Source organism: Camarhynchus parvulus, chromosome 1 (assembly GCF_901933205.1).
Source record: "Camarhynchus parvulus chromosome 1, STF_HiC, whole genome shotgun sequence".
NCBI classification, from domain to species: Eukaryota; Metazoa; Chordata; class Aves; order Passeriformes; family Thraupidae; genus Camarhynchus; species Camarhynchus parvulus.
In genome coordinates, this window is record NC_044571.1 from 6,867,814 (window position 1) to 6,881,994 (window position 14,181).

The 14,181-nt window shown below is 37.2% G+C and overlaps 1 protein-coding gene across 1 annotated transcript in view; it reads left to right on the forward strand.

Moving 5' to 3' along the window:
• EFHC2 (EF-hand domain containing 2) overlaps positions 1–13,123 on the forward strand; it is a 57,190-nt gene extending 44,067 nt beyond the window's left edge. The window contains exons 12-15 of the mRNA XM_030952648.1: positions 3,382–3,579; positions 4,164–4,256; positions 11,068–11,173; positions 12,808–13,123. Of these exons, the coding sequence (XP_030808508.1) occupies positions 3,382–3,579; positions 4,164–4,256; positions 11,068–11,173; positions 12,808–12,903 (493 nt within the window). The 3' untranslated portion in view covers positions 12,904–13,123. The remainder of the gene's footprint in view (positions 1–3,381; positions 3,580–4,163; positions 4,257–11,067; positions 11,174–12,807) is intronic.
• Positions 13,124–14,181: the final 1,058 nt, after the last annotated feature.

Here is a 14,181-nt window from a genome sequence, read left to right on the forward strand (position 1 = left end):
TTCTGAAATATCTCAGAAGAGAAATAGATCAGCAGAAGGTTCTTTCAGCAATTCAAAGTGAAAGTAGTGAGAAATTTAAAAAAACTGGTACTCAGAAATGAAAAATAAGTGATTTAAAGGCAGGATTTAAAGTAAAAGAGGCCACAGTTTTTGGCAGCTTTTGGTCAAAATATTTATGTACTCAGATATTTTGCTCAGCAGAAGCGAGATTTTGAATTGCTAATTGCATTAAGAGGGAAGATGTTATTACTTGAATAAGAAGAGAGAAAATTGAAAGTTCATGTTTAATGGGAGAAAGTTCCTGGCACTTGGAAAAGGTTTTTAATTTATGTACAAGGTAACTATTTAAAATTTTAAAAAATACTGTTTTAGCTCAAATTATGAAATAATCATCTGCAAAACTTTGTGCATGCACTAAGAGCAGCTCAAAGGTTTGGAACATTTGTATGATAGAATCAGGGAAGCAAACTTTTAGAAGGGATGATTGTGCTTTTAAATGGCAGACAAAGGTTTTTATTTCATCCAGAAGAGGCTCAGTTGGGTGTAAATTTAATCATGGACATAATCTGTGCAGCTGTGAACAGCTCAACAGTTTAATTTAGGGTGGTGCTATTCTGTGACATGGAGAGAGATATGTCTGATCATGTGGAATGGAGGGACTTGGTTTCAGCCACAAAAAATGCAGGAGCCTTCTCCATGAGCAGGAAACCTGGGGAACCCAAATAATCAGGGTTTTCTGGGCCTCAGTGCTCATCTGGGCCAGTCTCAACACCCTTTAAGGGTCTCCATCCCTCCTCTGGGGGCAGGCCTGGGGTCTAACAGGGGATGTTCACACTGCCAGAGGAAGAATTTGCCTCTCAGGAACCTTGAACATTTGTGCTCTACAGTGATAGTAGGTTTTCTTTCTGTTAGTTTGTATTACATCCAGTAATCTAAAGGTTCTCATTATTATTACCAGTGAATCTTATTTTAGAATGAAAGAAGCATTTTTAATGACAAAAACAAGAGCACTTCTTTATGTCTATGAAAATTCCAAGATACTTCTATGTGAATAGAGTACTTTTTCCTTCAGTTTCTTATTGTGTACATCTCTGTTTATTTTCAATCTGCCATGACATTTGATTACTATAACTAACAACAAATGATTATTTTTAGTGCAGGCAATTATCTGTATGACAGCTTCAATGATAATCCTCTTTCCTTATCTTAAATACAGCTGAGGTTTTACTCAGCTCTGAATTTGGCTGTTCAGATTTCCTCCTTTCTATCTATGTAATTTTATATAATCTGCATGTAAAACTACATCTATAAGTATGATGTAGTGAAGAAAATTGTGATTATACAATTTATTTAACTGCTTTCAGAACCCAAATCTTCAGTACTTCATCCAGGAAATAAATGTGTGATGTACACTGAAGCTATCTCCTAAGCTATCATTAGAACTATCGAAATCTTTGTTAAAAAGAGAATTAAAAAATATTTAAAACTTAGATGCCTGTGCATCACACAGCCCTATCCAGGCTGTTTTTTCTCATAAGCTACAGGCAAGTCTGTTTGCTGTTAAAGGCAAAGAACTGTGTGGGTCTAACAAAAATGCCTATCTTCAATTCAGCTTGAGAAGCAGCTCTCTTGAGCAGTTAATTATGACTTCTTTCTGTAATAAATTCAGATTACAATCTGTCCTATTCTTCTAGAACAAAAAAAGAAGTAAAACAAGAGATAGCTAAGCTGTGGGAACAATTATTGGAGCTTGTTTTTTTTTGGTCAGGGAGAGTTTAGATGTCATTCCGTTTGTGAGTCTTGGGTCTTACTCATTAGTCCCTCACAATCCCTAAAATATTCCTTAATTCCCAAGTGAAATAATTTTATCTGTGGGTTTTTGTGATTTGATTGTCACTGACTGGATTGAGAAAATAAAAGGCTTTTAAAATCCTGACAGACAGTGGAAAAATCTGTGTCATGTATGGAAATGCAGTCTGTGGAAATGGCTGATGTTATCTACAGCCCCCAGCTCTGCCAGCCCAAGCACTGGAGTGCCAGGCTTATCAGGCAGCATTGTCCTCTCTGTGTGTGCAGTGGTGTTTATTGCAGGCTGCTGGAAGGAGGCTCCAGCTTTGGCTGGATCTCTGAATGCTGCTGCAATATAAATGATAATATCCAGTAAGTGGAAAAATAATACTGACAAGATAATGATAATATTAGTAGGTACAGATGGATCAGGTCTCGGTCATTAATAATCTCAAATGAAGTTTGCTACTGTCAACAGCTTGTCACTTCCTTATATTTATTTCCTGCCACTGCAAGTAAAAGATCATTCTGATTCATTTAATATGGATAAAGAAGTAGTTGAATCTAAGTAGACACTCTGCAGTATTTAACCTTTAACAATTGTGTAAGTGCAATCTTATTATGTGAAATGATCCTTTCCTTTGAACAGGACCACACAAGCCTCTGAGAGGAAGCAAGTGAAGAACTATGTTTCTTGTTAAAATTTTGCAAGTTTGGAAGGGTCCTAAATTTCTATGCTTTCAGTTCACATGTGGATGTTAAAGAGATCCCTCATCAGATCAATTCAACAATTCAAGTATTCTCCAGGCAGCCATTTAGCTCTTATGTCAGAACTTCATGCATCACTACTAATTTCTTCCATTTGTTTTCAAGGATTGGAGTTTAATCACAGTGATTCAGTGTCCTCATGGGTATCACAAGGTACAGCACTAATTGCACCAGCAATTACAGTGAAGTTTATTCTTAGTGCAGTTTATCCAGAAGTATTATATATAATTAATCTAATTTTGACTAAACACATAGGCCTATGCTGATACTTGCTTGTTAAAAAGCCTGGTTGAATGTGAGTGCACCAGAGACAGATGTTTGGGATCATAGAGCCAATGTAGTTACAGTAATCCAGATTTGACAAGAGGCCTTGTAACAGCTGAGAGAGCTGACACTGTCCCATCAGATGGATCTCAGGAAATTTTCTTCTAGAAGAAGAAATTTCTTCTTTCTTTCTTCAAATCAGCTGGGCTGATTTGTCTGAGCAGCACACACAGGCTTCGCAGAGTACATCCCAGGCTCATCCTTGCATGGGATCTGATTTTCCACTTACAGCATCCAAATGTAAGTTGCTCTTGCTGCTGCCTCCTGTCCTGCATTCTTGCCAGGGGAACTTGTGATTTGGTGTAATTCTCTGTATGGCATCTCTGGTAAAACACTTCACTTGTGGTTTTGGTATTTTGTATTTTTGTTTGTTGTTCATGTATTTTTGTATGTATAGGCAGCTACTGAGGAAATTTGGACATCCTCATCCAAAATTAGTGATTATTAACTGGTTTAACTTATTTACTTAAAACTAATGTAGGCTGTTGTTTTTGTGCACAGAAATTGGATAGTCAGTGTTGCTAGTGGAAGATTTTCAGAACATGAAATTATGACTCTTGGGCGTCACTATGGCATCAGAGATGACAGTCAAACAGACCTGCTCCTCCTCCTTTCAATGGCTCAAGAAAAACTAAAGAAAAACGCCTTTGAAAATTTTGAACAGCTGATTACAGTGTTTTTGTACAACGACCGAGAAAAGTAAGTTTCTTCTCTTTATCCCAAACTCTATTTGAGAAGCTCTTCTTGTAAACCCACTACTTTCTGTTTGTTGCTGAGCAAATGTTTTATTATGGCCAAAAAATATTATGTGTAATGTTAAGCTTCTCTCAGCACTTGACAATAGACAAGAAGAGGACAGCCTTTTTGTCTATTTTATATTTTGTACATGGGCTTTTTATTGTAGATGCTGTACTGAACATTCTGTGACATCAGATACCAGTTCATGGGCAAAACACAGGATTTTAAATCAAAGAGGAGGAATAGTGATTTAAGGGGGGAGAAAAAGGAAAGAATGAATCTTTATGTGACTCATTTGCCCTTTTTGTTCTCTGATGTCACAGATAAAGAATCACAGAGAATCACTGAGGATCTCAGTATGAGAAAGGCTACAATGTGGCCTTCAAGTTTCTCAGCTTCGTAGTAGCAAAATTTCGTAAAACTTTGTTGTCTTTTTCTCTATCCTGATGTTCCTCACCCATTTTCCTATGCACAGAAACATTCACTTGAAGTAAACCTGGAAAATACCTAATGTATATTTCTATCCCTCTCTTTCTTATGTGCAGGTGTGGATTGTTGCCCAATGAGACCTGCAGGACTATTTTAAAATCCTTTAAGTTGCCACTTCCTGATGATCTTCTAGAAACTTTACTGGCCAGGTAACTTAAGGGCAGAGAGGGTGACCTGCATGCATGGGTGCAAATCAATGCTAAAAATCTGCTGCAGACACAAATCTTCAGAATTTCTCAATTATCTAAAATGAATCATTTAATGATGCAGATTTTGTTCCTACACACAGACTTCCCTATTTATAGAATATTTATAATCAACTGAGATGCATCCATCTTAGCAACTTCTCTTCATTTTGCCTGACATAGTAAATCTGGGGTTTGACAGAATTCTCTGGAATTCATCCTTCCAGAGTCAGTTACTGATACTTATCATTTTCAATAAGATTCACTTTTTTGCTTTAGTTGTTCCTGTGTATAGATGTGAGGTAAAAACAATAATCTTATGAAAACAATAATCTTATGTGAGTTCCAAGGAACACGCTAACATGAATACAATGAAGTGTCCTTATCAAGTTGACAGCATCAGTAGTAAACAAAATTGGTTTGCTACTCCTGTTAATCTCACCTGAAACATATTTTATTGCCATTTTTAAAAAGGAAAAGGAGTGTTGGCATGGCTTTGGTACTTTTCCATAGCACATTTAGCTTTTTTGAGACAAACTGCTTTGCTAGCTGTATTAATGGGAATAGAAGTGAAAAGAACTACTATTTAGTGCACTGGTATTGAAGATTAGAGTTCACAGTAAGCTGTGGTGCTCTGAACACTCATGTCTTGTTGAGTTTGATTTTCCTGGCCAGATTTTCTGGTAATAGGTTTAAATGCATACTTGCTGGTTTCTTCTTTCCCTTGAGGGAAATCCTTAAATCACATGTTTTGTCTGTGCTTTCAGAGTGTGTTAAAAACAGGAACAGGTCTTGTCTTCAGGTAAATATACTTCTTGATTTCAGGAGGAGTTGCAAATGAAGCATCTGGGTTTAGTAAATCATGAAAACACCCTTGTCAGGCAGAAATGTGGAATCCATATTCATAAAGCTTATTTGTGCTGCTGTTCCTCACTTTTGACACTGAGTTATAAGCATTAGTCTTCAGAAATGTCTGAATTTTAACAGTAATCTACAAGTGACGTTTTAGAACTCCCACCAAGCTGCCCAACACAATTGTTGAAGGACAATTGACAATTTCAGGTTACACAAGAGGTTCTCACAGATTCCATTGCTTAAGGGCTGAACTTGAATAGATGCACAGCAAGGCACTGGAAGTTTTCCTTTATGTACTAACTCAGTTCTGATAACAAGCAGACAAGCCTGACACATCCTGGGCTCTAGGGACATGTTTATTGTTTGTGAATTTATACCAGGGAAAACTTCAGTGCCCTGAACCTCTGCTTTCCTAAGGAGTGAGTGTAGGCAGGTAAAAAGAAAAAGCCCAGTACACTATAATAAAAATTCGAGATAAGCTTAGAACACAGGGAGGAGATTAAGGGCTGGATTTCACCCAACTTTAGCAAGGTACCCATGACAGGATGAGGTTTCAGCTGCTGTAGGTTCTTTCTGTAGGTGGTGGAGGAGAGAGTTATCTTCTCAGCCTGCATCAGAGCTGCATTTCCAAATTTCCATCCATTTTCCTTAGTTTCTGAAGGGGCTGAGGCCAGCCTGTGTTATAGACTTCTGTATGAGAAAGGTAAATGAGAATGGTGTGAAGCTGGGCCTCAGAAATCAGTGTGGGAAATGCTGCATTTGACAGAGAGCCTTGTGTAAGGCAATTCTAAATTACAGCATCAGCTGCTTCAAAGGCGGCAGTTTAAGTGGTGTCACAGCACTGCAGGTAATGAGGAATTGTCACATTCTTCATCATGTCTGCACTTGGCACTGCTTGGGAAGTTTGTTGTTTTGTGAGTGTGCAGAGCCAGGGAAATATTTTTTTTAACTTTATTTAATAGGACCTAATTTCTAGTAGTCGGTAAATCGAGGAGGTGAGTCATCTTAATGAGATTTAAATTTTTCCTTTTTTTCTGCTTTCTTTAGTTTTTTGCAACACTGAAGAATCATGAAACAGGCAGGTTTATTGTTAATGATGAGCAGTCTCATTCCTGTGGAGTTTGCAATTCAGTATGGGCCAAGTTTGTCAACAGTATTCCAGTATTCTTTCCTTGTTTTTTTGGTTTTTTTTTTGTTTTATCTTTATGAGGAACCATGTAGTTTTGTATCCACTGATATTTCTAAAACAAGTGGTGGTGGTGGTCTGTGAATCTTTATTTATGAAGGAAGAAAGTGGAACAATAAAAGCTGCTGGACTGATTCCCACAAAATCAGTATATATAGCTAATGCACTAGCTGGACCCCATTCAGCTATAAAATGATGCTGGACAATGTGATCAGATAATAGTTGAAGGCTGAAGCTCTGTGTTTATTCAGCTTTGCTATCTGAGATTAGGTGGCAAAGACTTTCTCCAGGACTTAAGGACTCTATTTTTCCAATTTGAAAGGTAGTACTCTTAAAGTATTTATTATTTACATTTGGAAATTATACTGCAATGATCTGTCACTTATTACAAGCATGAGATGAGACTAGAAATTGCTGTCTAATTTTGTGGTCACCTCCAAATGACCCAGAACTTCGTTTACTGTACCCAAAGACCACACAGTTACCATGGAGTGAAGGGAGACTTAGCACAAAAATTGGGGTTTCATAAGACCTTTTCATATTGTCCATCTAGTGTAAATTTATATTTTTAATTGTGGGATGTTGAAATAGTAGGATTTAGGTACCCAACAATGTGAACGTTTTTCCAATTTACCTGAGCTGGCATGTTAAAAAGTATTTGCTTTGTCCATCAGCATTTTCTCACCTTTTTAATCACAGAACAATACAGAATTAATCACATTGTGTTAAAAAATGGAGACAGTACACAGTTGTTTCTGCCAGAAAACTACAGTAGTCATTATAAACATGTCTCTAAATTTATGCAGGCATAATGAACAATTACAGTTTGTTTAATAAATAAATTTTGCAAAGTGCTTAAGTAATGAGTTTAGGGGGTTTTTCTGTTATTTTTATTTTCTACAATGCTAAATTGATGCTAACAAGAACTTAAAAAGAAGCAGTCTTTCCCTGGAGGATTTATAAACAGCTGGTAGCTAAGGAAGGGAAAAATTGAGAGGAGAAAGAATGGATGACAAGTTTACAAGCATTACATGCTGATTATTCTGTATTAATTCAGTTGTTAATTGTAGGTCCCTAGTTTTTTAAATTATGTTTTTTAATTTCTGTTAAAAGTAGCTGAGTCTTTTTTCACCTCTCTACACTGCTGAGGGGAACCTGTTTGAAAGGTGCTTGTTGTTCTGAAAAGGAGACTCTCCAGTCCCTCAGGTAGCAGTGCCTGATGACAGAGGGCCTCCTACATGGTGATCCCAGTTCTCAATTCACTTCCAGGTCAGGCCAGGCCACTCCTGCCTGCTCAGTTTTCCCCAGGATTGTGGCTGGGTAACAGTTTTTTTACCTGGTTTCCTACCTGCAATGTTTTTTTTTTTTAAGGCTGACTTATTTCTTTCAGGAAGAAACCCTCTTTTCCTACTACAGCTAGTGTCCAGTAGCAGGAGCAGCAGTAGAAATGATCACAAGATCTTTCTCCTGCTTCCTTCTTGTTACCTTTGGTGCCTGAGACTCCTTATGCCATTTGTGATTAAAAGGAGCTCTAGAATTCATATTTTAATCTCTTAAGACAAATTATTCCTGTTATTCAGTTTGTTGAGGAGCTGATGGTTCAATTCATGGTTGTTCAAGATGTGAGTAAATGTAGTATAAATATAAATTTTAAAAAAAGGAGATGGTAGCCATTATTATTTAATAGTGACTTGTTGTGCTTGCTGGTTTAAATCCTTTAATTATGAGCAGTTTATGACAATTTAGGTGTACACCTCTGGCAATCTAGTCCCTGTAGAACTGTATTGCACAGAGAGTATCAAACAGGCTGAAGAATCTCAACATTTTCTCTAAGGTTAAAGCAGCAGATGCTTCTGCTCTGTTATTACCAGATTAACTTGTTAATAAATGTTGTTTGAAATGAAGGAATTAAAAAAACTCTGCACATACATTAAATTTTCACATAAATCTTTGAGGTATAGATTTCTTGATGGGAAAGAAAAAAATATTAGTAAGTAACTTTTACTCACCAAAGCATCCTCAGCAATGATCATAATGTGATTTGACCAGATTTTTCACTATCTGGAGTATTTAGTTATGAATGTATTTTTATAAGCAGAAATGTGTGATTATTTCTGTAATGATAAAGAAAATAAAAAGCTCTGCAGACTGTGATAGGGATGGAGCAGGGACTTTCATAGTCTAAAATCCCATGCATTGGTGAAGTAACAGGGAAAAACTGAAGAGAAGGGTGGTTTAAAGCTATCTTTGGCACATCTTCTTGATAAGACAAATCTAATTTCCTTTTCTGAAGAGCACTGTCTCAGCATTATTAACTCCAGCCACTGAAATGTATGACATCTCTGTCCTAATAATGCACAAATTGATAACATCTCCCCAGTCCATCTGGATGCTCTGTGCCAAATCTCTAGTGTCTGCTTTTAGTAGATTGATACAATAAGTCACAGCAGTAAAAAGATCTAAAGAGTAGATTTATTTTTTCTTTCTGGGTTTTTCTAGAGTAGTATTTTAAGATGCTTTCTGTAGCTATTTAATGATGAGATTTAGGAATCCCATTTCCTCTGCCCATGTTAAAATTCTTGGTTATGGATAATTTCAAACCCATATTGTCATCTCAGCTCACTAGTGCTGTCACATCAAAGGACTTTTCTCCTTGTAAATGTTTGTCAAAAGCAGAAGCAATGCTTTCCTCAACAGAAAGTTTAAATAGTTACACACCTTCACTTGGTCTTTGTTTAAAAATCCTGCTTATACAGCTCAGCATCTTGGTGATAGAATTAATCTTCTGCCTTTCCACAATGAGCAAAAGGTAACTGCATAGTAGTAGAAGAAAAAATCATTTGTCTTGATTGTTCTGAAATTCCAATCTGTCTGGCATTATTTTTCCAAGAGACATAAGCTTTTTGATTGTCTTATTACATCTAATGAAAAACGCTTTGTCTTCCATATTGCCACCTGCAAAAAAAAAACCCCAAAAACCTGAAACTAAGAACCCACTGGAAGAGAGAATGGAAATTTTCTTGTGTGTTGGATATATTCCCCAAAAGTAAGGCTTTGTGGAAATGTTAACTTGCATGTGAACTGTGGTGAAGAAGCAGGCTGTCATAGGAGGGTTTCTCATGGCAGTGTTTCAGACTCATTTAATTCTGGTAGCAGTAGCATTCTTTTCTGACTTTGCTTTCATCTTCAGCATAACTCACTGTACTTAACATTCCAGTTTATCGCTGCCATCTCTGTTTATGGCTCTGAGTATATTTTATTGTTATCTTTCCTGCTGACTATTAAATGAAAGGTGTGGGGGGGAGGAGAAGGAAAGGATGAGTTGCAGTTTATTGCAGTTTATTTTTGTCACCAGATCTATTTCTCCTCCGGTATTGTTTTCCAAATTTATGCTGTAAATTCTCCCTTGAAGTGCCTTCATGCTTAATTTTTGTTAGAACCCTCTGTGGTCATTGAAGGGTTTTAAGGCCTGTGTTTTGTGCACTGCTATTTTATTAAGGACAAGGCAAAAAGATTTTTTGCAATACTTGTTTCCTGTGCAGTGGTTTTTGTCTCAGCAGATGGCAGGGCAGAATTGTTTAACCTGGTGTCTCCCACCAGGTAAGAGATACTGAGCCTTGCTGGGTGTCTGTGTTCTCCAGGGACCCCAGTGAAGCACAGACACTTCCAGGCTATGTTTTTCTACCCAAACTGGGTCCCTTTTGCAGGTGGGAGGTGTTGGTGAGACAGGTGTCCTTCAGAAGCTGCCAGTGCTGTATTTATGGCAGAGCATTCCAGCTGTTCTTTTCAAGCTTCAGCCCAAAGGTATCTTTCAACATCTGGCTGGTGACATTGGAAGAACAGTGGTTCCCAAGAGTCACCTCAGTGTTCTGCTGAACTGAGGACTTTTATTTCTGAAGCTGCTTCATCCAAATCAATGGCAGAAGGATGAAATTACTTATAAATCTATTCCCATGTGGCTTATTAGTGCAGGGTAAAGATTTTAGAAATCTGAGGGAGGGAAATAGCATTTTCCACATGTACTTATAGACCTGTAGACCTTAGCTGGCAGCATATATATCTTCTGGCATATGTATCTGCTGGCAGCATCTATATGCATTTAGGGGACAGCCACAACTGATACAAATATATCTATTTGTCCGTAGAAATAAAGAACAATGCCATAAACCTGTTACCAAATTATTTTAAAATCTGGCTATTATTTGATACATTAGTGAGCTGTCTGTTTGTCAATTGCAAATTGATCCCAAGGTGTGTGCAAACAGCATTTTTGAAGGATTACTTATTTTCAGGAGAGGATTGTAGAAATCATAATAGAGCAGGTCAGTTGTGTTGCAGAACAGGTTTCCTGTGTAATTCTGTTTTTTTCTACACAAAGGAATCATATACTGATCATCCCAACTCCATGTTTGTCAAAAGCTGTGAGATCAGTATTGGAAAAGGTTGGGCAGTGCTTCAAAACTAAAATGAAAATAGCTGAAATGAAGAAAAGCTTGAAGAAGTTGAATTCTACTATAAGAGACAATAATAAGGTGTAAGAATATGGAAAAGAATGTATAATATAGGTGTTCTTGACATTTTGTACTTTTTTTTTCACTCCTGCCAGCGTTTGAGAATAAAGTGGTATAAAAGTTATTATCCCAAAGGCAACAATTAGTATGCTGTAGATAACATGACATAACTTTGTTAAAAATTCCCTTTAACCTTGAGTCATCTTGTGGATATTCTGCTCAGGTTTGAAGATAACCAAAAGCAGGTAGACTATAAAAAGTTTGTTCATGCACTGAACTGGAGAGAGAATCAAGTCCGTCCTTTTGTGGAGGAAAAGGAGCAGCCCAAGGTAAAAAAACAGTCTCAATATAATTTCTCCAACTTTAACATGACTGCCTTAGCCAACACACTACAGTATTTTTTCCTATTTGTGTATTTGTACCTGTTTTCTTTAAGTAATTATTTTTTAACTGATTTAATAGGGAGGTTTAGGGCGAAGCAGAGATGTCAGACAGGGATGAGGAGGGTGCCTAGTAGGTATCACATCTCTGGGACATTTTATAGAAGAATAAAAGAGAAGGGGAAGCAGGTGTACTTATCCATGGACAATGGGCATGAATACTCCTTTCCCCACAAATATCATTGTCACATGTCAAATGCTCTGTTCACTTGCTGAGGTAGACAGAAAATACTTTAAGCTCCACTGACACATATGCAGAAAATAGCTCTGCATTTTATATAACTCCTCAGGAACCTGTACATAGCACACCATATCTCTGGTAGGCGTGCACAGAGAGAAGAGACAATGGATAAACTTTGTATGTCTTCAGCCTGCTACTTAGGGTAAAAAAAAATGCAGTATCAACAAACTGCAGAGACTAATCTGATCTTGCCATCTTGTGCTGAGTGGAACATTTTAAAATAGAAGGTCCATAAGGCAATTATGCTGAATTTTAAATACTTTGTAGCAAATAAATCCAAAGACTTCTGCCAACACATCATTTTGCTGTTCTAGCCTGGCCAATGTGTTGTACAGAATATGTTTGATTGTGTTCAGACCATTTAGAAACACAGCATTCCTTTAAATTCAAGCTCACTCATGGCATAGTTTAAACCAGTATTCCTCAGGCACTGTGCTCTGACTCCTCACTCCTGCCTTCTGTAGCATCTCAGACTGTTGGTGGTGTCTAACCAGGGCCCAGGGCTGTTGGTTTGCTCTGCTTTGGAGAGCATGGTTCAGCATGGTTGATTATTTTTGCTTTGTCTTTGTGAAGAATTTTTCTGTCTTGTACAGATAAAATCAAAACCCTTGCACATGTTTTATACAGCAGTCCTGAGAATCATGGCGTTGATTAGGCTTTGTTGAGGGGGTATTCTTTGTTTTTACAGAAGAATTATTGCTTATTCTTTGTTTTTACAGAAGAATTATTGCTTAAGCAATAATTAAATATTTAATATATTAAGAGAGGTAACTACAAAATGGAAAAAAAATCAGAGATAGGAAAAGTTTTAAATCTTGTTCAGCTTTAGAATTCAATTGTCATTCTGTGCATGATTTACCATGAATGAATAGCAGTATTTTGAGGCTACAGTACCTGTATTTGACAGATTTCAGCAGCAGAGCTGTGCTTGTTTAGCTGGCTTTCTTTTTTATTCTGTCTCTTTATCTCATTATTTTGTATGATTTTTGTGTTGAGACATGAATTTGAAGCATAAGAATTTTAATGAAGAAAAGGTAGCATTATTTAATTTAAAAAATCTGCAAAAGGGCTAGTAATAGAAAATATTTTGAATAAAATATTTTGTAACATTCAAGAATGTGCACGTTGTAATCTTTTAAGAAGATGTCCTATATAAAGACCAAATTTTTCACAGATTTGTCTATGGAATTGAAGCAGCTCATTCAATCTTATGTTGACCAGCTTGTAATGATTCCTGTTTTCATTACTTTATACTAAGATTTCTCTGGGTTACTAATTTCAGAGGGAAGATATCTGGAACCAGCTACCACGATCCCCTCCTGTGACTGGGATCAAATACCCTCCTCTTCTGGATGATCTCTTTGGCAAAGAAGAATAATCTCATCTGTGCAAGGCACTGATTTAAGATTGGTGCTTCACCTCTGAAGATTACTTAGAAAGATACCAAAAAAATTTCTTGTATAATGAGAAAAAAGCAGATATAGCATTTAATTTCTTGTTCCAACAGAGATGTATACTTGTATGTTTTTGGAACTCTTTCTAAATCAACAGCACTCTGTCACACTTATACAAGCATAATTAAAACTAGATCCTCTAATCTCTGCCTGGTTGCATGGAGAATTTGTGAGTATTGAGAAATCTTTGAGTCAAACACTGCAAAATCTGACTGACCCTGCTTTGTTCTGAGAACAAACCTTGTTGGATGACCTCTCAGAATTGGGTTTGACTGTGTTAGCACAATAATGCCATTCCATTCACGTTTCCTCCCTTGCTCTGCAGCTCTTATCTGTGGTTTTGCTCTATCCCCCTGGTGATGCTCAAGTGCTGTTCATGTCAAAGTTGGTTATTTTGTGGAGGAAATGCCAGCAAGGTTTTTGCACACTATAAAGCTGTTCTGGTATCAGAGATAATTATAGCCTTCAAAGTGGAAGCAAATGTTTTGCAGCCACGGCACAGAAGCTGTCAGTTCTTGCTTTTTGTTTTAGATGTGACTCAGGTTAGTCCCACCCAGTTTTACTTGGGTGGAACATGTCTGAAGAGAAGGCATTTCAGTGCAATTTCAGCGTGCAGCATTCTTGCAGCAGAAATGTACTTGCCCTTTGAAAATTCACTGATGCCCTTCTCTTTCTTCATGGCTTAATGGAGTTCCCATTAGCATTTTTGTATCTTTTTAAGCTTATACCAGCTCAAAGCCGTAATTAGCTCTGGATTTACTTTGTGCTTTTGTGAGAGAAGCAATTACCCCGCTCTGAAGAATGGAAGAGCTGAGGTGAAGGTGGAGCTGATTCATCCACGAGATTCCACTGGGGAAGGGGAAGAGGTGTGAGTCAGTGCACCTCTTCTGGTGCTTGGGAAGACTTAGAGCCCTGTTTTTTCTTTAATCTGAAATGACAGTTTTGGGAAGGAATTGTTTGATTTAGAAAGATGAGAATTCAATGTATCTAAATCCCCAAACTGAGGGAGAGACAACAGTAATTTTTTGGGAACTTGGAGATCCCTCTTACAATTATGATTCCATATAGAAAAATCTTCCTACACCTTTGCATAATAATGTAAAAGAAATTCTTATTCTTTTTTACCATATGGCAAAATATAAAGCTTTTGAAAGCTCTTTGCCTTTTTTGCAGCAAAAAAGGTCTTGAGACAAGGCATAATT